General features: G+C 47.7%; 1 protein-coding gene across 1 annotated transcript in view; it reads right to left on the bottom strand.

Moving 5' to 3' along the window:
• The window catches only part of CELF6 (CUGBP Elav-like family member 6), a 193421-nt gene that overhangs the window by 22694 nt on the left and 145856 nt on the right, over positions 1 to 24871 (bottom strand). Inside the window, exons 4-12 of the mRNA XM_025214009.1 lie at positions 23856 to 23984; positions 22383 to 22462; positions 19784 to 19927; positions 17758 to 17902; positions 15272 to 15421; positions 12953 to 13015; positions 10294 to 10299; positions 5128 to 5208; positions 3941 to 4084 (exon numbers count right to left, since the gene is read on the bottom strand). Of these exons, the coding sequence (XP_025069794.1) occupies positions 3941 to 4084; positions 5128 to 5208; positions 10294 to 10299; positions 12953 to 13015; positions 15272 to 15421; positions 17758 to 17902; positions 19784 to 19927; positions 22383 to 22462; positions 23856 to 23984 (942 nt within the window). The remainder of the gene's footprint in view (positions 1 to 3940; positions 4085 to 5127; positions 5209 to 10293; positions 10300 to 12952; positions 13016 to 15271; positions 15422 to 17757; positions 17903 to 19783; positions 19928 to 22382; positions 22463 to 23855; positions 23985 to 24871) is intronic.

Genomic DNA, 24871 nt, shown 5'->3' with positions numbered 1-24871 from the left:
CCTGCAGGGACAAGGCACGTGTGTTACTAAGAGTATATGGGTGAGTGTGTGCTCTGTATATATCAGTGTCTATGGATCTGAGTATGAAGCATGACTGTGACTATGATTCATGACTGTGCAGGAGTGGAAGGCATTGTGGCTGCAGAGAGGGATGTGATTACAACTCTCAGGGTGAATGCGCACTGGTCTGTGTGTGAATTTTCACCAGCACGTGGATGACTTGAATGTATGTGTGAGAGTGGGGGAAAGGGTGACACACTCAGGGACAGGTAACAAAAAGGAGTAGCAATTAAAGTAATTCTCCCACCCCTCCTTCCCCAATTAATTCATGTTTGCACACTGCTTCCAAAGTGTTGCTGTTATTTGGATGATGTCTGTCACCCACTTACCAGCTGCCCCTAAACCAAAAAAACAAGAGATCTGAGTCCACCATGTCCCCTTATACTAGGGAAGTCATTTTGGCAGCAATGACTTTTACCCCAAGCTAATGTGAGGTGCCTTCCTGCCTCTCTTTCCAGGAGCACTCTTCCAGTGCACCATCAGTCACATTGGCCCAGAGTGACAGCAGAGTTTCTGCTAAGCCATTCAGTCATGCTCACTCTAATACAGGAACAGGGAAGCAGTGATTACCAGCTCCTGGTATCCTACCTGGTAACACAGCCTGGTACTAAGGCCATCATCCTGTGCCTATCACTCATATGCTAGGGTCAGAAATGTCCGATTTACTAGCTGTCATGGCTTGATAGTATTTCCAAACCCCAAACCAACTGAAAATGCTTCTAAACTTTACCCAGAAGTTCCTGTCAGCACCAGGCAGCTAAACAAGGAGTGCCAGAAAACTCATTCATCCAATTTGAGGCAGCTTGGCAGAGCCAATGGATATAAGCACAGCTGCTGGAAGTTACAGGGTTGTGCCTGGCCTGAAGGAGCTCTGACTAGCTGATGGCAAGACTGTCTTCTGCTAGAACCATGTGCTGTGGTGGTATAAATTGGTGTTACCCCACAGTAGTCACAATGATTTACACCAACTGAGAATCTGGCCCCTCGAATTTTTAATGCCCATCTAAATAATCATCTAAACTGTCCAGTGCCATGTCAATGAGCCACTTCACTGCTGGTAGGTAAGTTCATCAGGCCAAGAGGTATCTCTCCTTCCTGAATGCTGTATCAAGGCATCCTAAAATGGCTCAGTGATTTCAACAGGATGCTAAGAGAGGATGGACTGAAAGACCATCTGCAAACCAGTGTGTCTACTGGTTATGCAAAGCAATATACTGTCCGGTCCCCAGGTTAGCAGCTATTTAAATTAACCCAAAAAGATGTAATCCTCCTAGAGCAGATTTCTGAGGGTGAATAGGTCCATATTTAACAATTGGCCTGATCGTAGAGCTGTATCTGAATATAGTTGTTCTTTTGCACCAGTGTTGAAAACAAAAGCAGTCGAGCCCATGCATCGCATTATTTGACAACCCTCTTGCATGCCAAATGCTGTGCAGACTCCCAAGGCCTCTCTGGATCACTGGCCTGGTTAGCAAAGAGATGAGATCATCAGGCAGAGGCCTCCTCTAAGATAAGTGCTGCAGCTCTCACCTGTATGCAGAAGGCCTTGGGTTTTAAAGTCATGACCAAAAGATGCACAATACTAAGAGCGCAGATCTTAGAGGATGATGCGATGAGTCAAGTCTGAGAGGCATCAAACCTGTGGCTCCAGGGAACCTTGGCATTTCCAGACTCGTGCTTTGGCCCTGAGGATGCCTGCTGCCCTCTGGGGCAGGGCTGGGACCTTGTCACTGCTGTCATGAGGACAAGATCTCACAAGACCATTGCTCCTACCACCCTGGGACCTTTTCCCTGTAAGCTGAGTGCTCGGTAGGACTGGGAGAAGGGATGTGATGGTAAAAAGTGAGGAAGCTTCCAGAAAGGCCGATGAGTGGAATACGAGATAGCTGGGGAGCTTTACATTACTCAATACCTGAGACGTCTCACTCCTTTTTTTACTTGCTTTCTGTGACCCTGGCTCTTTTTACTCTGGCTTCCTAGTGCAGCTATCATGACAGAAAACAAAGACTTAAAATTCATAGGTGTTACTTAGCTAAGCCACTGTAAGAGCTTATTCAGCACCCCTGTGAGGTACTGCTGCTGCCATTTTACAGGGGGGAAACTGGGGTGCAGGGAGCCTAAGGTTGTGCCAACACATCAAACTTAGCAAGCCCAAGAGTGACGTTCTCCAGCCTGTTGCACTTCCCCCTAAACCAACAGCAGTGTAGTGCTTCAGGGGAGTTAATTAGCACTGCTGAGAGACAGATCTAATTAACCTGTCCTTAGAGTCATTCAGACATGGCTACCCAGCTTCTGGTTTAGAAAGCAGTCCACCAGGAGCAGCCCAGTGTGCTGGAGGACACTGCTCTGAAGCATGGTAAGTCTATGCTACAGACATGGTTTAAAATAGAGAGAGGTCCCACAGACAGTCTGCAGAAGAGCCAGCACTTCAAACCCACTTCCTGAAGGCCCAAGTTAATACCCCTAACCACTGGACAAGGCTCCAATTGTGCAACTGAAGCAGGTAGGTGAGATGAATCTGCCCAAATGAATATGCATTTCTTTTGGCATTATAGTTTTTTTTATGTCTGGTTAGTCCTTTGATGGCCCTAAAATGGTTTGGAGCTTCAGCTAGTATAAATTAGCTCCACTGACTAGAGTGAAGTTACACTGATTGACACCTGTTGAGGACCTGGCCAAGCATGCTTGTTTTTCTGCACATCTGCTCTTGTTAGTATGGAGTGTGGTTCAGAAAGACTTTTGCCACGTCTGTCTCTTGTATTGATCCTGGACACAAGATTGCTTGCTTCTTTTATAATGTGAATAGCATCACTGTCTATGCATAAGGCACAACTAATCGGGCAATATTACAGTAAATAACTGGTTGTCCCTGTTGACTCAGCAGATCCTGGCATGGGAAAAATACTGGGTTAGAGAGCCAACATCAAGGTGTTCCCACCCTTTAAGCAAAACTTTACCATGAAGGGAGAAGGGCAAACATTTGCCCACACACAGATGCAGGATCTTATCTTTGCCCCAGATCTGCTGGGGTGTGAACAGGTCTGCCATTTAACTGGAAAAAATGTCTTGTGTTACTAGAACAACACCATGGGGTCTGGGATGTAGTGATCATGGAGGCCTGTGTCGGAGCAAAAAGCAGGAAAAATATGAGGTCATTCTCTGGATGGTGCTATACTCCCTAGAGGTAAAACTGGACCATCATCAAACCTGAGAGCCACTGTGCTTATTCCAGCTTACTGCTGGTTTACTTACCATTTATCAATCCCAATCTCATCATTGTACTAGCAGTCCTCCTACCTCCTCCCAGGTCAAGTTATGTGCTGCACTCCACTTCCTACAAGCCACCACTGCTTCTTGCTTCCTTAATAAACTCTGCTGGCCTCAACAGGCTGACTCTAGGGCTGATGGGAACTGCAGCACTTTGCTCCAGGCAACTCAGTTTGGAGCAGACCATTGACTAAAATTGCAGTGTGAGAGATCTCTCTAGGGTCCTGGCACCTATAAGGAGAATGTACAGGGGCTTATGGAGAAGTGACAGAGTTTGGTCCCTTAAGTAGTTAGTCAATTCAGATGGGCTTCAAGCCTGTTTCCTGGATAGCCTGAAGGAGCAAATAATGACAGTGACTGCAGCGGGGTATTAAAGCAGTAACTGGCACTGCAGGATCTAGTCTCTGCCCTATCATTTCAAGCAGCATCAGTACATAGGTTTTGTGTGGGACTGGCAAGCTCCCCAGAATAGCTCGGATTTGCCTGCAAGTCTTAATGTTGATTGCCTGAAGCTCCTTAACCAAGATACTAGCCAACTGTCCAAAACAGCCAATGCGGCTGCTGCCAACCTCCTACAGGGAAAAACAAAACAAGCAGACACTCTGGTACTTACCAAAGCATTTACTTTGGTTGGTGGCACGGTCAACAAAGACTTTGGCAGAGATGACATTGCCAAAAGGCAAAAACATCTGCATGAGCTCCGCATCTCCGAACTCCTGGGGCAGGTGATAAATAAACAGGTTACAGCCTTCGGGACCTGGGATAACACACATGCACACACAAAGGACAGCCACACATTAGCAAAGAGGCCACAGGTGCCAACCTCCTCTTTCTCAGACTTGGGCAGTATACTGCCTCAGTTCTCATTTCAATAAGCATCTTCATCCACCTATTCAACTCTCTAGTAAATCACTAGTGTATCCTTCTGTCATTCACCCACCTTACCATCCATCCTCCCCACCCCTGTCTCTAAAGCTGCTCATTTCACCATTTATCCATTCACCCCTATGGCCCAGTTATTCCTTTGCTCTGCTGATGTACCAATCCATCCAGTCATCTGCCCCCACACATTTCTCCCATCTCTAAATCTTTTCATTTAATTGGTTTTGTATTAGTTTTCCATCCAAAAGTCACTTAGGAATCCAACTGCCTCCTTTCAGAGCCATCAATACGTCCATTACCTTGTTTCAGTTTCTGTCTGATTTCTTCCACCTTCTCACTTTTTTGTCCATCCAATTGTGGGCTATGTCTATTCCCCACTCCTCTGTTTTAATACCACTCACCCACATCAACTTATCTTTCTTCTCATTCACCCTTTTCCTTCATCTATATCTCATCCAACCACCAATCTCTGGAATCATATGGAAACACCTAGCATATACCAACACATACTATTGGTTATCTTCTTCCTCTAAAATGAGACTGATTTCTAATAAGCATCTCTGGTAGCAGGGACCTCACTTCCCTTACCCTAATCTGAAGAAAAAGATATGAATATTTCTTATTGAGACTATTCCTTTAGCTCCTGCTGTGGAAATGCTTTCTTTCAAGACCCACTCTGTTCACAAAAGCCACTAAGTCTAACAAAATTTACTTACCTTTCTTTTTGAATGGGTGTTCTCTTTCTCATATCTATAACTTTATTGATCAACAGATCTAATGATTTCAATGCCCCACAGCCCCCAGAAGAGCAATACAACTTTATACAAGATCGGTTAATAGGCCTGCACAAATTAATCTGCCTTTGTTTATCACGGTAATAGATCATCCCATCCCCTGCAGAAGGTTTCATCCTCTTACCTTCTCTCTGCTGCTGTGGAATGATGGGAGCTTGCTGGGGAAAGGCCTGGCTGATAGGTGCATAGGCTGCTGGGGATGAGGCTGGAACACAGACAAACAAAATGATCAAGCCTCAGAGCCCTGTCCCACTTGGCTTTGACAGTACAGCCTCATGTCACAAAGGTCACCCCCAGCAGATGGTTCTGAGACACCCAGACAAAGGGACTGAAACCCTGTGACAACAACCCCAAGCGCTGGCCTTCTGAGCTTGGCTCAGCTTGTAGGACCTCCCAGGAAGCAGACTCTTGCTTAGTCCTATAGCCTCCCAGTTCTACACCTAGGAGAGGGCGGGGTGGGATTCATGCAAGAGAGATCTGTACCAGTTCACAGATTAAGCCCTGCTTTATTACATGGAGATGGGGTGGGGTGGAGAGCCAAAGGAGGGCAGGATGGAGGACATTAGAACAATGGGAATGAAAGCACCCATGGAAGACATGTTCCTGTAAAACCTGTAAGACTACACTCTTTGATTTTACCTTCCACCTGGAGCTGTGCAGTACCTAATAAGCACCAGGGGACACCATTCAACACCTCTCTCCCAACTCAAGCTAGGGATCAATTTATGCCCCCAAAGCAGCTCATCTGCTTCTACCTGATACCCTTGAACCAGCTGCATATCTCAGTGAGGTCTGCTGGGCTGAGCTCCAAGGCAGTTTGCCTCAGGTGTGAGATTAATTAGTTAAAGGGACAGAAAATGGCAAGATGTACAGGCCTTGCCATCCCCCATTCCCAGAAATGGCAGCCAGCAGAAGCATTTTTGAGGCTCAGAATGGCTAAAGACTCCTCCTCAACCTCCTGGAGGACAAGGAAGGCAGCCCCTTCATCCCAAACCATTTTCCTGCCAGACCCTATCTGTTCTTCTCAGTTGGGGCAGACTTCCTTGGGGAAGTCCAGCAGCCTAATGCCCCATCTACAGGGTGTTTCAGGGACAAAATGGAGTTGTCTCCTCCTTAAGGTCCTTGCAAGCATATCTAGGAGGCCACCTTCTCTATTTTTCTCTTTCCAGGTCCCATCAAATCAGAATCCTTTTTCCTCCTACATTTCCATTACCCCATTGCCCGCAGTCACCAGCTTCCCTCCATGTGAACATTCCCTGCTGCTGGTAATGTCACAGCTATTGATATTAGATTGGAGCCTGCCTGTTGGTTGTATGGCAAGGCTAGCTGTCTGTGTATTTAAATCCTGTATACAGGAAATATCTCCCTCTCTTCCACAGGTAGGCTTCATTTAATGGCAATGCAAAAGTATCTCACACCTTCCTTTGTTTATTTGCTTTCATGATGCTCCATATTCTGCTGCTGCTTCTCCGCCTGGCTTGCAGTCCTGTGCTTCTGACTAGAACTAACATCTATTTCTTCTCCAAGGTGGACATCCCTGAGACACTTTCTCACTCCTTGCTGGGCATGGCAACTTTTATTTCCCTATTATACATCAAACATGATTTGGGGTCTTCACTTTATTTAATCTGATAACCGGCCCAGATACAAGAGCATCATCCTAAAGTGTTACTCTGACTTCCTACAGTAGCATGAAAAAGTTGTGGTAACTTTTGATCATCTTTCCTCAGCTTGGTCCTCACCCCACTGGCTCTCATCTGGCTGGGAAATGGAAGCATTTCAGTACAGTGAGGCAGCCTTTCTCTGTTGGGATTTCAGGCTGGAGCAGAAAAAGGAAAACCCTGTTGTCCTGAGATTTATGGCCACTTTACAGACCCCTGCCATAACTTGGAGGAGGCTCAGGCAGGCCCACAACTATGTGGCCCCACTAGACCTCTGAGCTTCCTCAGATTTGTCCACCATAGACAGCTCCTGGGTTTCTCACTGTGTCCAGGTCACAGCTGATCCCTGGTGGTTTCTGCTGAAATGATGTCACCTGTCAGAGTTGTTGCAGGTAAACCCAGCTGACATCCCTACCATAGCAGGTGAACAGTGATACAGCTCCACTGATTTCTGATTTACTCCCATTTAAATGAGCCTGGAATTTGCCCTATCTGTTTAAAAGGGTAAACCTAGGTAAACCTATATAGCATCCTTCCAGTATGTCATGAAGCCTATGTGCTGTGCCTCTGTATAGACTACACAGTATGCCCTGTGGAGAGCCGCTTGATCCTGCTGACCACTCTGCCTTGGTTCTATTTCCATTTCTGCCCTGACCTAGGCTAGAGGTCTAGATATTAGAGGAGTCACTTCCCATCTCGGTGCTTCTGTTTTCTCTCCCCTTCTTTGCCTATGGTGTCTGTTTAGACCAATAATATGCAAATCACAGGCAGAAGGATGGGTGCTAGAACCTGGCTGCTGCTGCTTCTCTCTGGGGTGACCCACTGCTACCATTTCTCCCCACTGTGACCTATGGACAGTGTCTGCTTCTGAAGCCCGCCCCCACCCCAGCTGAATGCTAGTGAAGTCCCACATGCATGGGCTGGATCAAATGGCTCCATGGGATGGATTCAGCCCATGGGACATAAGTTGCCAACCCCTAATTTAGACTGTAAACTCTTTGGGCAAGGACTGTATCATACTATGTGTATGTAGAGCAACTAGCACAATGAGTCCCAAGCATAACTGAGGCTCTAAATGCTACTACTAGTATTAAAACTGTAGCACTTTGCACCTACTTCATTAATCTGTGCTGGATTCTGCCCTTTTCTCATGAAGTATTCCAGATTCTGCTCTGCTTTGCACCCATGGTGCTCTGCTCTAACTCCAGGGTAGGGTAAAGGGAGCTAATGGTACAACAGTGTTTTTCAGGACACACATTTAAGGGAAACTTGTAGTGTTCTGTGTGGGGACTAAAAAAACACCCCAAACCAATTAATTAACTGGATTGGAAAACCTTGAGTGGAAAGAATGTCTATTCCCTTCACTGACTCACAGAATGAAAGGGGGATCAGCTGCTCAGCCAGCCTTGGAAGATGCTCTGAATAGCACATGTTAAGACATCTTCACTGTAAAGCAACAACAGGAATCAACCTCCACAGCTTGCAGACAATACAAAGGGTCACTTTCAACACACTGTGCATGCCTTTTAGTCACGGGACTCCCGTGACTGTAACGTGCTGACTGTAAAACCCTCACTTGGACCTTGGATCATCAAAAGGCAATGGTCCTGCTGGACATGCTATGTGAAGTAGAGGTGTGTGAATTTGATTTGGATTTGGATTCAGCACAAATTGGGGACAGTGATTCGATTCGTTGATTCGGATCACTGTCCCCGATTCAATTTGGTTGAATCCGAATCTGAAGATTTGATGCTGATTCGGACATGGACACAGCTTTACACGTTTTTTCTACATACCTAGAGGTACCAGGCAGTTCATGAATGCTGCAATGCTGGGGCACATGGAAGGGACCGGAAATACTTCCGGTCCACTTCTGGGTCTGCCTGGAAGCACACTGGGGTGGCCCCCTCAGCTTGGAGATCAGCCATGGGGGGACCCCAGGTGCCCCCCCAGACCCAGGAGACACCAGTCGCCAAGCCAAGCCAAGCGGGTGCGGGGGGGGCCCCAGCGTGCTCTCCAGTGGCCCTGGGAGTGGACCGGAAGCGCTTCTGGTCCACTTCCAGGACTGCTGCCAAGCACGCTGGGGAGCCCCCTGTGCTCCTGTGGGACACTCCATGTGCCCCAGCATCGCAGCATTCACGAGCCGCCTGGTATCTAGAGGTATGTAGAAAAAACATTTAATGCTGTGTCTATGTTCAAATCACCGAATCTTTCCAAATCTCTCTGAATCAATTTGGAGGGTTCTGATTCAATTCAGAGAGATTCAAGGGTCCCCTGATTCAAGTCAGATTCAGAGATTTGGCCACTGAATTGGGCTGAATCTCCGCCGAATCGAATCAGGGACCAAAGCTTTGCACACCCCTAATGTGAAGCCTGCTGATTCACTGAAGCGCATGGCTCCCTGTGCCTTGTGGGTGTTAGACAGGTGGGCATGGCTCAGGACAGACATTCAAAAAGCCCAAGCCTGAATTGATTCAATTTTTGCAGGTTAGTTTAACCCGGCTAGGCTAAACCAGTTTGTAACCATACAGAAATCCCCTCTGGACTGAAACAACGCAGGCACATGCCTGCAGTGGCTCAGGCTAGAAGCCAGGGGGTGCTGGAGCAGCTCTCCCTTCCCTTCCATAGTCCTGAGCTGAGGGGGGCGTGGCCAGGCCTGGAGAGGACACACTGATTAGGGAGGGGTTCCCCACTCTTCTAATCAGCCCAGCAGGGAATAGATAACACAGTGTTTATTACCCCTAACTCAGTGTTTATCACACCATTAAGAAAACAGCAGAGGGACACATGTTGATTCTGCCTTTGTCCCGTGTGCCACAGCACGGACTGTAGCCAGCATGTGGTCTGCTAGTGAATGCTGTGTGTCTGTGTAAGGCAGAGGGGATGGGGACCCTCTGCTTAGCAGGGAATGGTTGGGAGGAGGGGAGCAGGGGGGAAATGAGGCAGACGCCTGCAGTCTCTGCCACAGCTCCAGCCAGGGAGTAGAGGGGAGGGGCCAGCCCTGCTGTGGAGCAGAGAGCCCTGCCCAGCCCAGACAGCATGCCAGGATGCTGGGGAAGTCTGATTTAACCTAAACCAGCAAGGGGTTTGGGACAGACATTGCATAAACTGGTTTGACCCGAATCAGTTGAGTCTGATACTACATTCAACCAAATTTATATCAAACCAATTTCAGCCATTTTCAAACTGGTTTATTTTTACTGAACATCTGTTCTGTTACAGGTTTAAACCAGTTACTGATCACTTAAACCGGTTTATGTGTAATGTCTGTCCCTAGCCTAAGAGAGGACCATAGGTGTGAGCTGAGCTGTCTGCAAGCAGGAACCCTGACTGCAGCTGACATTGGGCCAGTTTTTGTGCTGTTTCATCCTTGATTTGAATTCTTTTAAAGTGAATGGACAAGGATAAATTAGGCCAATGGAGTCTCATTTTGACTTTGATCTCAGATTACTCCAGATTCACGCCAGTTTAAATGAGAGTAGTCCCTGCCCTTCAGTTTCCAACATCAATAATTCTCTTCCTTCTCTTCCTTTTGGGTTGCTCTTTCAGGGTCAGATCTCTGGCCAGCACACATTCTGGCAGCTGCCCTGAAGCCACTGCCATTACAGTGGTTTGCATCTTTTGGAGACCTGGACCTCCACATTTCCACAGGTTCTCCCTCAAGGACAATTTCAACAGGCTAAAGAAATAAATACAGGTATTTTCTTCAGGCTTCTGGTAGGTGGAATTTCCACATCCTGGTATCCCATTGCTTTCATTATTTGAATGTCTGTATTTCCTGTCTCTAATGTAAGACAGCAGAGGCTAGACCTGCTTGTGATATGCCAGATGCTTTCTCACCTAAGGCATGCATCCCACAGGGGTACAATATTAGTAGCAGGAGCAAAAGGATCCGACTTTAATCAGTAAATGTCACAAGCATATTATTTCTCTCCTGTCCAAAAACCTAATGAATCAGGGAAATTTTTTAAAAATGCATTAAATCTAATGAATGTGTATTTGACTGGGAAAAGTGATTTCTAGACCTTGTCCACATAAGACATGCAGTTTATTGGCTCAGAACTTAACCTCCTCCCAGGATGTGGTTTTAGTCACAAAAGGAATTCCAAATGAAACAACAGAAAAACCAGCCTAGGGCTTCTTACCAAGCTTGGCTGCTTCCTGGGGCTCCTCTCTAAGCATTTTTCAGCCAATACTCTAGGTCCTCTCTCACTAGAGAGACTGCTCCCACTTTTTTATAGCTGGGTAGGGTAATAAGCCAGTTACACCAATGAATCAGCAGAACCACGAAGAAAGGACGAATGGTCATATGAACTGGGATTTGGGCAATCTGGTCCTATTTGCCACTCTGTCACAGATTCTCTCTTTGGCCTTGAGGAAGTCACATGATCTCTTTGGGACCTGGTTCCCATCTATAAAATGGAGAGGTTAAAGTTTCTTTGTTGTCTTGTCTAGACTTACCGCTCTTTGAGGCAGGGGCCCTCTCTTGCTATGCATCTGAGTACGCTAGTACTTCAATATCAGCCTATAGGTGCCACTGTATTTCCACTACTGAAACTAACAGGAACTCAATTCAGCCTTCCCTCGTCATCTCATTGCCTGCTAAGAGGGTGAGGATTTTCAGACAAACTCTGCCAACCTATTACAATATATATGAGTCTAGCAGTGTCTGATGGTGCTTAAAAAGGAACTAATATGTTTAGAACTGTTTGAAAACTGTGAATTCTCTGCAGGAAATTTTTGGCAATGAACTGAAATATTTTAGCTGAAAAACATACCTTGAAGCATTTCAGTCATGAACCGAAACATGACATTTTGGAAATGCTGTTAAGGTTCCACACGGGTGCTGAAGTTCAGATATCACACACTTCCAGCCCCTTATCGGCCAAATTTTCTGGTCAGACTGAAGTCCAACATGCCCTTGCTTTTTGGTGAGAGAAAGCATGCATCATGGGAATAATTACCCACAGTGCATCATGGGATATGAATTCTGACCGAATAGTTTGGCCCATAGAAAATACAGACCCAAAGCACCCAAACAACGCACAGCTCCCCCAAGGCACTTTTCCATATGCAAATATTTTGTTTTTTAGGCATTTTGTTTTTCTATGAAAAAAGAATTGGGTTTTTTGGGGCCAAAAAACAGTGGGTTTTTTTAATTAAAATTTTCCTTTGGTTAAAAGAACTCATTTCCTGTTAAAAAGCAGTTTTTGATGGAACATTTTTTACCATTCCTAATTAAATTGATATAATCAGGGCTCCTCATGATCCTCCACTATGATTATATTTTTGTCTCTGTTGGCTCTTCCCTCATCCAACGACCATATTTTGAACAAACAATTATGAATGACTTTTTTTTTTTTTAATTTCCTGCTAGTACCAAACATGTAAACCGGTAAAAGCTGGGGAAAAATACTGTAAGGGACAAAAAAAGCACAAATAAGAACAAACAAGACCCAACTCCTCTATGCGCTAATTGGCACCTCTTTTTTCCTTCCAAGTGCTCTCTTGGCAGACTCTCCTCGGAGAAATGTACTGACCTGACCTTCAACCCAACTGACTTGCAATAGGAACTTATACTGAGCTTGTTCTCCACCATTACCCCAAATCTCTCTCACGCTCTGTGGCTGCTTCCTTGCTAGCTTTCCCTAATGTATATCTATGCTGCAAGCTATCCTTTCTCCGCTGAATTATCTCAAGCTTATTTGCATTAAAACTCATCACACTTTCATCTGACCAGTCACTTAAATTAGCCAGCGTCCCGGGGTATAGCCATGGAAATGAGCACTCCTGGCTCTGAGTTATTTCCTAGCCCAGTTGCTGGGGTTGGAGCTCTTTTAGGAATAAGCAGGAAGGTCTAGGTCCCTTCTATGATCATCTCTTCTATGTTCTTTGCAAGACTTTCCCCCTTTTCCTGAGCCTTCTTTCAAAGCTGAAGAAGTGTTGAGCTCTGCAGAACAGAGGCCAGAGAACCTGCTCACCCGGTCTTTCTCTCACTGGTCCTTATAATTTGTGTTCGGAGGAGTGTGCATCTGTGAAGAAACTGTCCCAACATGACCAGGCACACAGCAAAGGAGGCCATCACATTTCATGATGATTTCACTCCATATAAAAAGCAACATTCGCCAAGATGTGTGTGTCTTGCGAACTGCCCCCATCCAGCAGCCCCTGCTTCCCACACCATTCCTGCCATGTTCCTTTAAAAGCCACAGGACAATGACAACCAACCAAGAACAGACAGAAGGAAAGCAAGAGACAGAGGAAGAATTGCAAAGCAAAGTTTGAGACCTGCATAGTGCTGCATGCCTGCGTAGGCTTGTTGGAGGGGATCTGCCACAGTGGGACTTTGAGCTGGAAAGAGAAAAGAAAGGAGAAGGAAGAAAGAGTAAGCAAGATAAACCAGAGGTGAAACAGCTTGCACAGCAGGAGCAGCCAGAAGGAATCACTCAGAGATACAGCGAACCAAGTTCCTATTGGCTTTTTTGTCCCCTGTTTCCTATCGTAGTTTAACAAAGCAATTTGTGCTGGGATACACCGTAACAGGGGCAAACCTAATCACTAATTATTCAGAATCTGGGGCCCACCTGATGCGGCCTCCAGAATAGTTAGGCTTCATTCTGGGAGATGTCAACAGTTCTCCCTCCCAGCCCCTTCAATACGAGTTCAGAGGCCTTTGTGCCCCTAGGTTCTGGGCCCTTCTAAGGGAAATAAGTTTTAATAGGAAAGCAGCCAGGTTTGTGTCAGCCAGGGCAGTAGCTTGAAGCTCTTGTCCTGAGAAGTATGGCAGAACACAGCCTAATTGGACACGCATTTTCCATCCCAAGAAAATATTCAAGATTTTAAAATATGTTCTGGTTCCGAATTAGGAGAAAAGGTCACTATTTTGAAATATACAGTTCTAGACTGCAGGGGTATCAAGTTCACTGGTGTCCCTCAGGCCAGATCTGTGGCAATCACAACGATTGTGGGGCAAACAGTAATGTGGGGGTTAAGACAGCTGTTGCTTGCCCCTCTCTCCCTCCCCATGGCTGACACATGGGCCCATGGGGGGCTTCACTGTGGGGAATTCAGCAGTAGGCCTTGCTTCTACTGCCCCCCGCTTATTGCCCTCCTTCTGGGACCCCCAAGGGCTGGGTTAAACAGCTCCACAGGCTGGATCCAGCCCATGGGCCATATGTTTGAACCCCTGGTACATCATATACACAAATACACAATGCCGCCTTCCCCCCATAATTGACTTGGGGCAATCAAAACATTTTGTATAATTTCAAAATATTTCACTTGAACCTTTTTCTTTCATATTTTGAAGGTGAACTGGAATGAAATTTCTAAATGAGAAAAAATGCTTCAAACAGAAAAAACTGAGCATTTCCTTCCAAAATGCTGACGTGGGACATTCTAACACTTTCAAAGTATTGTAAAATGCTGTTTTAAATGCAGTGAAAGCTGCTCTTTCATAAGAAATTTTTCTCTTGCTTTTGTAGTGGCAGGAGAAAAAAACAAACCTTTCACTGAAAAATTCCTGACTGGCTCTATTGGCAAACACTAGCAGGACAACTGCTTTTTATAGTGACCAGGGACAGAACACAACCAATGCAACCAACAAAAACCTGTGGGTCTGGACATGGACTTGGCTATAACCACACACTCTAGCACTCTCCTGCACAACAGTGTAGTCCTCATAGGACTGTTTCATGTGAATTAGTATGTCAGAAGTCTGATGGGTACAACCTTTGGCTCTCACAGACCCAGTGAAGCTAGGAAGGGGTAAACTAGAGATTAAAGGGACTGTATCCTGTCACCAATTGCCCGCATCATCCCTACAACTAACTGATTGTTTGATTTAAAGCCACATTGAGGAGTGAAAGGCTCCATATTGCCCCAACCTCCTGCACACACACTTGCGAGTTACTCTTGGCTCTTTTATGACCACACTGTGTGCTCACTATCCTGTAGACAGAATGGCATGGAGGTGCTTTGCTCTACAGAGGAGCTGCAGGCAGTCCTGTCTCTCTGTGTGCCCATGTGCTAAGTGAATTACAAAGGCTGCAAATGTGGCCAGCTCCTATGCAGAAGGCACAGAGGTGAGGGGATACTCCACCTCTCCTTATGCACTCCTGCACAGAGGCTCCTGGCCTCCAACTTTTGTCTATGGCAGTGGTTCTAAAAACCTTTTAAGACTCAAGGCACCCCTTCGTAGACTCTAGCTGCCTCTTAGAAAATATCAGCTCTTAGTTTTCACTTGATTTTTATCTACAGAAAAATAATAGAGCAATTCTTGTGTTGCAAACAACTCAGAAATACTGCAACAGGACAGAATGCTTTTAACACCCTGGATTCCTATTTGAAATCTCTGGGTTTATCTTGCAAATCCATTAACACACCTAACAATGCTAACATTGCGTGGCACCCTGCAGCACCCCTGAAAGGATCTTAACACACCCCATGGGGTAGCCAGACTGTGGTGGAGAATCACTGGCCTAGGGTCAAATCCTCCCCACCACCCATTTCACCTCACCCCCCGCAGCCACTCCCCAGACACTCAAAACAGCAGGATACTCCCAAGCTTCCTCCTCCAAGGTCTTGCCTGCCCCCCCCAGCACCTACCTGGGTACGGATGGATTCCATTGGTGTAAATGGTCTCTGATGCTGGCTGCCCATTGGTCTGTGGTGGGAGGGGGCTGAACCCATTCACTCCAATGGGCGTGGCTATGCTGGGGACCGGTGCAGTGCTGATCCCTGGAGGAGTGCTTGTACCTATGCCCCAAGGAGACAGGGTAGCAGGAGAGAAAGAGTGACAACTTTAGCTCTGGGTGCGCCTCAGGGTAGGGATTGGTGGCCTACAAGAAGGACTTGAGAATCAACGCTGAAGTCAAGCAGAGGGATTTTGACTGGTGGGTTGCTTTGGATGAAGAGGCTTGTGGAGGGCTCATTACAGATGCCAGACCAACCAGTTGCACCAACCAGACCCTTGTGGTGCTTTGAGGTAACCATAAGCCTCAGTGCTGAAATTGTGATGCTATCAGCTAGCTGGAGCCAGCAGGATGTGGCCATGCAGGGGGCACACAGAGGGAAGACAGGCTAGATGATGCTGCCTGCTCCAAACACCAACCCAACTAAAGGTACAGGCAGCCTTAGGGAACTAATGTGTCAAGGTATGTCCACTAAAGGGCTGGCTGGGAGCTACCTGTATAACATGCCCTCGGATTAACATCCAAGCTATTGGTCACAGGTTCTACAGATGGTGCTGGAAAGTCAGACTCTTCCCAGGATTGTCTTTCTTGGCCAGGCCCATAGTCTGCAGTACCCTCAGACACTGACAGCAATGAGGACCTAAAGCAGGCTTGTCCAACATACGGCCCGCGGGCCGCCATGTGGCCCACCAAGCCATTTTCTGTGGCCCGCGGTGCTGTGATGGGAAACCCCTTGTCCCTCCCCCAGGCCCTCAGCATCTTCCTAATGGCTGCTGAAGGGCTGGGGAAGGAACAAGGTTCCTACATGTACCACGTCAGCTTGACGTTGCCGATGCGGTGCGGCTCCTCCCCTCCCCCTTCATTTCACTGTGTCCCGTCCTAGCCCCACCCCTCCCCTCCTCATTTGCATGCGGGTCCCACCGGCCGCGTGGGCCGCAGCAGGTCACGGTGCAGCGGGTGGGTGGGTGCGGATGCCGGCGCAGAGGGATGCTGCAGCCGGGCTGATGGGAGATGCTGCTGCCGCTGCTGCTGTGGCTGTTGTGGCGGGAAGGTGGAACCACTCTCGCCTCTCTGCATCCCCCCTGCACCCGCAGACATTGCGCTGAGGGTGGTGAGTCACGGGCCCTGTGGAGGGAGGGAGCCCTGCCGGTCGGGCTCGGGCTGCCCCGGGGCAGAGGGAACAGGGGGGTGTCCCTGCACATCCTGCACCCCCCTGTAGGGTCTCCGCATGTCCCCCTGGTTGCTGAGCTAAGGCGCGCAGGTGTGGAAGCATCCTCAAGGCCACCCAGGTGGCAGGGAGGACACGGCAGAGTCAGGCGATGCCCCTTGACCCCTGCCCCCCCAGGCCGCGGCTGGACTGGACAGGCTGCGCAAGCGCCTGCTGCTGCCAGCCCACTGGGTGATAAAAAGTTTATGATCCGGCCCCACATTCATAAAGTTTGGGCACCCCTGACCTAAAGCAATGAAAACTCCAATTGTCGGATACCCTCCAGTCTTTGGTACACCTTTCTGCCCTTATGTAGGATGCTAATGCCCTTTTTCCTCACCTGCGTCTTCTGAGCTGAGCAGAGCATCAAGAGAAATAGATGTTCTTCCCAGTAGGCAGTTTTGCACCGGGGGTGGTGTCTGTTAGAAACTTATGGGCCTCTGATGCACAAAATAGAAGAGGCCAGGCCTAGCTCCCTTCTTCCACTTCCCATCCATTCTAATACCACTGGTTCTAGATCTGATGTGAGATCTTATCTGCACAGCGCCTGCTGAGTGGGGCTGGCCCAGCTGAAGGTCTGTCTTCTCACTGAGCAGGACACCATGCATGCAGACATAGGGTGGAAGCAACCAAGACAGTGGTGGGTACCCTGGTCACCCTTCCTGCATGTGGAAACACATGTTCCAAAAAGCTCCTCTTTCCATGCCTTTTACTCTTTGGATCTCCATGTTTTAGCTAAGTTCCCTGTTGGGCCAGGCTGGCAGCCCTGGAGGCGAGACAGACACAGGATGGAGGTGCTATGACTGGTACCAAGAGAGCTTCCTACCCACATTGCCCTCTGTCAGGGCTGCTGCTCTCTCCTCTTGTGGGGCCATCTATGGGGCTTCAATCCTCCCTGCCCATTCTATGTATTGCTGCCCAATGCAACTGCCAACCAGTGCCTGGTAGGGGTGCTTACCAGATATGGCCACCTGTCCTTAAGGAACTGGCCTCAGATTCCCACTTCACTTCATAAAGGCACAGCCGGCAGATAAAAAAGACTCATGGTTGTTACTGTCCCAGTCCCCAGTTCATGTATAGGGGACAGGCGCCCTATACATGAAAAGCAGTATCACTGACCATTCTCAGGCCTCTACATCTTCCATACTCCCAATGTGCCTCTGGGCACTCATGCAGCACTGGGTGACAAGTACCTGATGAGGGGGTCATAGGCGCAGCCACCAGCCCGCTGACATTGAAGGCTGCCATCTGCTGCATCTGGGCGGCGGCGATGGCTGCCATGGGGTTCAGACAGGTCCCTTGTGCTGCAGCCATCAGGGCTGCCTGCTGCTGCATTATCTTAAGGAAAGAAAGAAGGAAAGAGGGAGGGAGTGGAAGTGAGTGAGTGAGAGAAAGAAAGAGAGAGAGAGAGAGAGATGGATGGGCAAAGGAAAATGAGAGAGGAAGGGAGGGGAGAAAGAGGGAAGAGTCAATTAGCTTCTCTCATTTGGGCCTATGAACCATTAGTGATTCCTGTGTAGCTGTCTTCATCGCTGCTGGCTACAGCAGTGTCTTGGGTACAGCAGAGAGGGGCCTGAGCTATTGATGCCCTTTGGATAGATTAATTAAAGAGAGAAGGGGTGTTTTCCATGCTGTGTGGATCCTAGCTCTGGTTGTAAACCTCAAGGAGACAGTGGGTGGGCTCTGGATCTGGGTCTGTTTGTTTCCTGGCTTGTTTTTGAGCAGCCTAATGACGTTCAAGAAAATATTGTCCGGGTGGGACTGAGCAAGGCAGGTGTTTTCCTTTCAGCCTGTATGGCTCTATTGGCAGCGCTCTTGTCTCTGGGCCAGCAAGAAGTGGATTAAGCTGCCACAGCAGGACTTGGGCTTATACCAAATATTCACACTAACCTGCAGTACTGGAAAGAGAGAGAGCCTGCTGCTGCCTTGCTAGAAATGCAGAACCTTCAGATAAGAGGTGACACTGAGGTCCTATTTTCTGGCTGTCTCTGGTGGCTTTCCAGCCAGACGTATCCAGACAAATTGCTCATTTGGAAAAGTGCCACTGCCAGCACTCCGTCCCTGGGTCAAACAGATCTCAGGCATCGTGTGTCCTATTGTAAAGTGCTTACTTGCAGGCAATGCATTGCTATTATCAAGCTTGTTACTTTGGAAAGCATAACATTCATAGATCTTAAGGCCTGAACAGAGCATTGTGATCATTGAGTCTGACCTCTTATATTAAAAAAAGGCTAGCGAGTTCACCCAGAGTGTCTGCTGTACAGAGCCTAATCTAGCATTTCAGAATGAAAGGTGCTACATCAAATATCATCCTATTGTGCTCTGCTCTATGTGAGTTCAACACTTTGTACCAGGTTCTCATTTACTGAGTAGATACAATTAAACATTGTGAGAGAGGTTGTGACACCAAGCACTGTTTGGGCAGGTGTTTATGAATGCTTCTATCTGCCCTGCTATTCCACGCTTGGTTTCTCACGAGTAAAGACCTGCAGAACCACGGTGCCAAATTGACCCAAAACATATAGCAGTTTTGGAGATATCCTTATAGCTTTAAGGCACTGCTGATTTGTAGGATGGTTTCAATAGCAAGCGCATTTCAATAGCAATAGCTCAGTGGGTTCGAGTGCGGGCTTTGTTTCGGCCTTGAATGAGAATATGGTGACTTTGACTGATCGGTATTTCAATACAGTCTTGACATGACTTAAATGTCGGGGGTGGAGGGGACATTTGGGATTTGATTATCCACGCCTGCTATTTATGCCTATACATGCCACTTAAGACAGCAGCCACAAAAAAAATCCAGAGAAAATTCCTACGTGAAAAGCCATTAGTCAAGTTTTTCAGCTTCTAGCACCATGAGCTTGTAGGAAGTGGGTGTTTCTCTTGCTGGCCTGCCACTGTTTTCTAGTGGGTAGCAAGTGTTGATCATGGCTGAAGGTGGTGAATGCCAGCACTGTTTTGTGTCATATGTTTTCCAAAAGGGTGGGGAGGCCAGCTGACATGTGCAGGGGGCACTGAACCTTATTGCTTAATAACGTGGGTCTTCACTAACATCAGGCCACTCTATCACTAAGAATTTACTGTGGGCATCCTCAAGTTAGGGTAAGTGCAATCTATATGAACGGATCCCCATTCATTCTGAGAAGGGCACCCACACAAGATGACTCCACATCTCCAGTGGACATTTAATTCTCCATCTGATTAAGCAGCATCTCCTACCGCTTGCGTGTATGCCCCATAGGCTCCAAACTGGATAGTCATTGGGTTGAAGATCCCCAGCTGTCCTGCCATCTGATGCATCCGTCTTAAGGTCCTCTCCTTGTCTGTGTCTGCAAACTTCACCACCAGACTGGAGGAGGCGCCCTAGGAGAAAGAGAAAGAACAGTGGCATCACTTTGTGCCCATGAGCACTGGTTTGCAGGGGCCTATAACTGTTAGTGATTAACACAACACATCTAATGGTAACTGTCATACATCTACTCCATACTAGGTTGTTTTATTAACTATTTGTTAGATCTGAACTTCTTCTTCTGTGTTGGGTAGAGAGAGTTCCTCAGCTGGTGTAAATCAGCATAGCTGCACGGAAGTCAATAGAATTATGCTAATTTAAACCATCTGTTTTCTCAACCTGGCTCGTTCGTTTATTTGTTCTTTCTTTCTCTCTTGCTTTGTATATGATGTCCTAGGAATTTATTTCAGGACACCTGAAACATCCCAGAATTTCAATGCCTCAATCAACATGTACAGGGGTTATTTTAATATCTAGAAACTATTTGTTCGTGATGCATTGCACTGAGCAGAATAAAAAGGAACAAACAGGCCAGCAGAATGAGCAGTCAGTGTGATGAACAGCGTCTAAAATGAAGACAAGTCAAATGAATGCTGATACTATCTGTACTGCTGTCTTGCTTGGAGTGAAGGCGACTTATAGTAACCCAGTGTTTCATGATGCGCTTATTCAGATTCTTATTGGAAAGAATCCTCCCCTCTGAAAATTAGGAATGGTGAATCAGAAGCAAACGTTTATGAAAGAAACCCTGCACCTTTATTTTTTTGCATGAATACTTTGTGACTTTAAAATGCATTGCAAGAAGAGTATTCTGGTCTGAAAATGTAGTCACCTTAGCTCAGGCCAGGCCTGGGAAGTCCTGAGGGCAGGGAGGTGTCCTCTTCCTTCTCCACTGCAGGCTCCAATCACTTTAATTTATATGAGCAGTTGATTTTGTTTATCCTGCACCTGCCAGGTTGTTTCTCAGAACTCGCCTCACGACATTTGTGCAAATTCATTTCCAGAGTGATTCTACCCCAACTTTGCTAGAGTCACCCCAGGGATAAACTTGGCCCAGGTTGTCGATAGCAATGGCTGATCAATGCAATGTTTAATTATAGTCGTCTTTTATAATCATGGCTGTTCTCTGGACTCTGTTTCCTTTCTCTCTCATTCAGAATTTTGACCTTCATTGTTAATTAAATGGCAACTTTCTCCAGCTAGTGATTGAATTATCCCCTACCACCTGCCTGGAGAGCTCAACACTGATCAAAACAAAAGGATGGACCTTGTGTTATTTTACAACAAATTGTTTGATCCTTGAGATTTTGATCCAATTAAAGGGAGGATCAAATTAGCTGGTGATTGGATTAAGGAGAAAGCTCTGTGCTTTGGGCAGGGAGGGAGAGAGCACGTCCAGTGGGAGTGCCCATTTCTACCCCTCCTGAGACTACAACCCTGTGGCAGTTTCCTGCCAAGAACACTGTGAGACGAAGCAGGTTATGCCCTTGGAGCTATGGGGGGACTGTGGGGACCTTCCAGGTTTCTGAGCAACTTTTTCCTGTCTTTAGAATTACAGCAAAAGATGAGAGAGAACTGAATGTTAAAGCTAGCACCCAGGGTCAGCCAAGTCAGCTACATCAAAATGGCCAAATGTGTGCCTGGGAACGTCACAGCCCAGCTGCCTGCCAGGATTCAGGGACGTGAGGCATTGCACCTAAACGTGCCCCCTCTCAAGGCTGGGTTTCAAATCCTGACTTAGAATAGAGGCCTCTGCAGTTCTCTCTTCAGTTCTTGGGAGATCTGTTCCTACATCAGAAAAGCAGCCTGTCCCACTCCAAGAGTCTGCTTAATTGAGGTCCAAGGCTGCAGTATCAGGGAGAGCTGCAAGACAGGACTGAGGAGCACTGGCAGAGAGGAGATGGTGCAGGTCAAGATGGTGGCAGCTGGCCAAGCTGCCAGTGCACACACGGGTGAGGGGGACACAGGAGTGGGGTAGCAACAGGTTCCTTCTTTCAGGACTGAAGTACATTAACAATGCAGCACAGGGAAACCTCACCTGCACTTCCCTGCACTGGCCAGAGGGCTTTGGGCTAGGTGGGACTAAGCAGGACCTCTCTAACTCTGTTCCCTGGAGTTCATTCAGCCTGTCACTTGACTCAGACCAACGGGCCTTTTGGCCCAATTGACTCTTCCGGCAGAACCTGTTGTGTGGTTCCAGCTTCTTCTTCTGTGTGGAACCTGCCTCTTCTTAGGGGCTGCCCTCAGGACCTGGGCAGAAGCAGGTGAGTTTGGGATGGAATCGCAGCCCAGCTGAGCAGGTATGAACTAGAAACAGTCCATGAATCACTACAGCAAGTTCCCCTTTCAGACACCCCTGTCTGAAACCTGTCAGTTCAGTGGGTTTGCACTGGAGTGGGCCCATGGATTGGACTGGACTCCAGGCTGAGCTCTCATCTGGATCCAATGGACAGCTCCCACAGATCTCACTTGTGGAAAGGAAGGAAACCCCAAGTGCTTTTCCCCTCCAGCTCTAGCTCTGGCACTTACCGGCATAGTTTGGCTGCCGTGAAGGCTGTTGATGGCTGCTTGAGCCTCTGCATGGCTCCCATATTTTACAAAGGCACATCCTAGGAAAGAAAAGGAAAGCATGTTGTCAGCTTGGAAGCCAGACAAAGAGAAGCAGTTCACTGTGGAGGAGAACATGTGCTCAGGCCTGTGACCCCACCTGTACAAGGGCACAGGTAACTCTTAACACTTGCAAGGAACTCTGAAATCCTTAGGCGCGAGGGAGGATGTCAGTGCTGGCTTTGGAATGGAGGAGGAAGACAAGGACGAGGCTGAGCTGGATGGAGGCTTCAGTGGTGCTCTCAAAGCCCATGTGTGTGTGTGTGTGTGTGTGTGTGTGTGTGGCGCGCACACGGCTTTGGTGGTGCTCTCAAAGCCCGTGTGTGTGTGTGTGTGTGGGGGGCACACACGCGGCTTCAGTGGTGCTCTCAAAGCCCGTGTGTGTGTGTGTGGCGCACACATGGCTTCAGTGGTGCTCTCAAATCCTCTGTGTATGTGTGTGTGTGTGTGTGTGTGGAGCACACATGCATACATTCTGTTGGGTAGTTAGCCCCCATGACCAGTGTCTAGAGGATGGTCCCTGGAGTACCCTGAGCATGGAGCTATTAGGGATACATGGGAGGGGATGAAGTGGACCTTCAGGCATTGGCTGGAGAAAACAGGGGTGTGGTGGCAGGTAGTCATACACTGGGCTGGAGTCCTGGGATAGACTCTACGCCCAAGTGTGTCACGGTTCCTGCTCCAGTCTTTGATGGCAACAGCTGCATCTGCGTGGATCCAAGCTCCATCCCCCAGGGATGGCAGGAGTGTACTGTGACTGCTTGATTTGGGCCTGAAGTGCTCAGTCCTGCAGGTTCTGTCCATGGTGCAAAGGGAGCTCTTCTCCAAGGGCAGGTGACAGCCAATTGCTTCCACTGAGAGACACAGCAAGGACCAGTGCCAGGCCAGTTACCCACTCTGCCCCACTCCAATCTGCTATTGCCCTCTGGGACTCCAGCTCTGCCACCACTGCTCCATGCTCTGGCCTCTGCTCAGAACTCACCAACCCACCAAGCCATTCCCTTTACCCCACCTTAGGCCCTCAGTTTGACCCCTGTGTCTGGCATGGTTGCCTGAGAGCTCCCCAACCGCCCCTGGCTCAGGGAGCTGGACTATATCAGCCATTACCCTGCCCAGCTCTCCCTGACCATATCCATGACCACCTTCCTGTGCCCTGGGCAGAGGCTGCCATGATGATCCATCTGGGTGCCTGGAGCACCTCTCACACAGCTGTATCCCACCCCATAGAAAATACAGTCCTCCTGCTATGAACACATGTGCTGCTCTCTTTTTCCACAAACACCAATATTCACAGAGCCTGGAGTTCTGGCCCAAGCCATGTCACATTTATGCTTGATAAGATGACTCCCAACAACCTCCAACCAGTGCTCAGATAGTGCTGGATCTGTCTCCCACCTTTGCTGGCTCCATCAGGCCCTCTGAGGATGGTGCATTCCTCGATCTGTCCAAAGGGCTCAAACAGCCGCCGGACATCATCTTCGCTCTGCTGCTTCCCCAGCATTCCCACGAAGAGCTTCCTGTCTTCTAAAAGCAAGCCACACTCCATTAGCAAGTGGACCAAGTGTGCAGAAGGTGTGCTGGTGAGGCTACTGGACAAGGGGCAGCCTGTGAGCATTGCAAACATGCACCTGTTCTGGAGTACTGTATCACATAGACCTTAAGGACCACGGCCAGAGGCTACATACAGCATCTCTATGACTACTGCCTCATAAAATCTCTTTCATCCCATTTTGATGTGATCCATCCATGTGGATGGCTGGCTGGTTTCTAATCCTTGGGAACCTGCAGCCCATCCATTATTCCATGCCCATGAAACATCATTGCAGACTCCCAGGGCATGTCTAAATGTGCCTCTTCTAAGTGGGCTTAGCCTAAAGTCACCATTTTTAAGGCTCATTGAGGGCATATGCCTACATGTGTGTGCCCCTAATGTGCCTTAAAAATGGCAATTTAAGGCTATGTGAGCCTAAATTTGATACTTGCATAAAGCACGTATCAAATATAGATGCAAATAGCTAAGTTGTATTTGCACATGCGTAGATGCGCTAATGCACATTAACTCAGTATACGTCAATGGATACACACTGCATTCATATGCATTAGCGCATCTGCACGTGTGCTAATGCGACTTAGCTATTCGCGCCTGAATTTAATGTGCCTTAACGCACATTAGTCCATCCATGTGTAGATGCATGCCTAAATTGCTTTAATATGCCTTAATGTTCAAAATCCATGAGGCTAGTTCCCCCCAAAATGAAGAGACTGGCTTAAAACTAATGAGCTTTAATGCATAATACACTAAGGGTTCTCATGGACCTTCTGGTTTCAGAACCTTTAGGGCCTGCTCAGATCCCCTTGCTAGGTTCTTGTCCATTAGCACCAAGGGTAAAGACCCTGAATCTTTTTTTAAT

This window comes from Alligator sinensis, unplaced genomic scaffold (assembly GCF_000455745.1).
Source record: "Alligator sinensis unplaced genomic scaffold, ASM45574v1 scaffold971_1, whole genome shotgun sequence".
NCBI lineage: Eukaryota > Metazoa > Chordata > Crocodylia > Alligatoridae > Alligator > Alligator sinensis.
The sequence above is the reverse complement of the archived record's forward strand: the minus strand, read 5'-3'. Positions and strand labels throughout refer to the sequence as shown.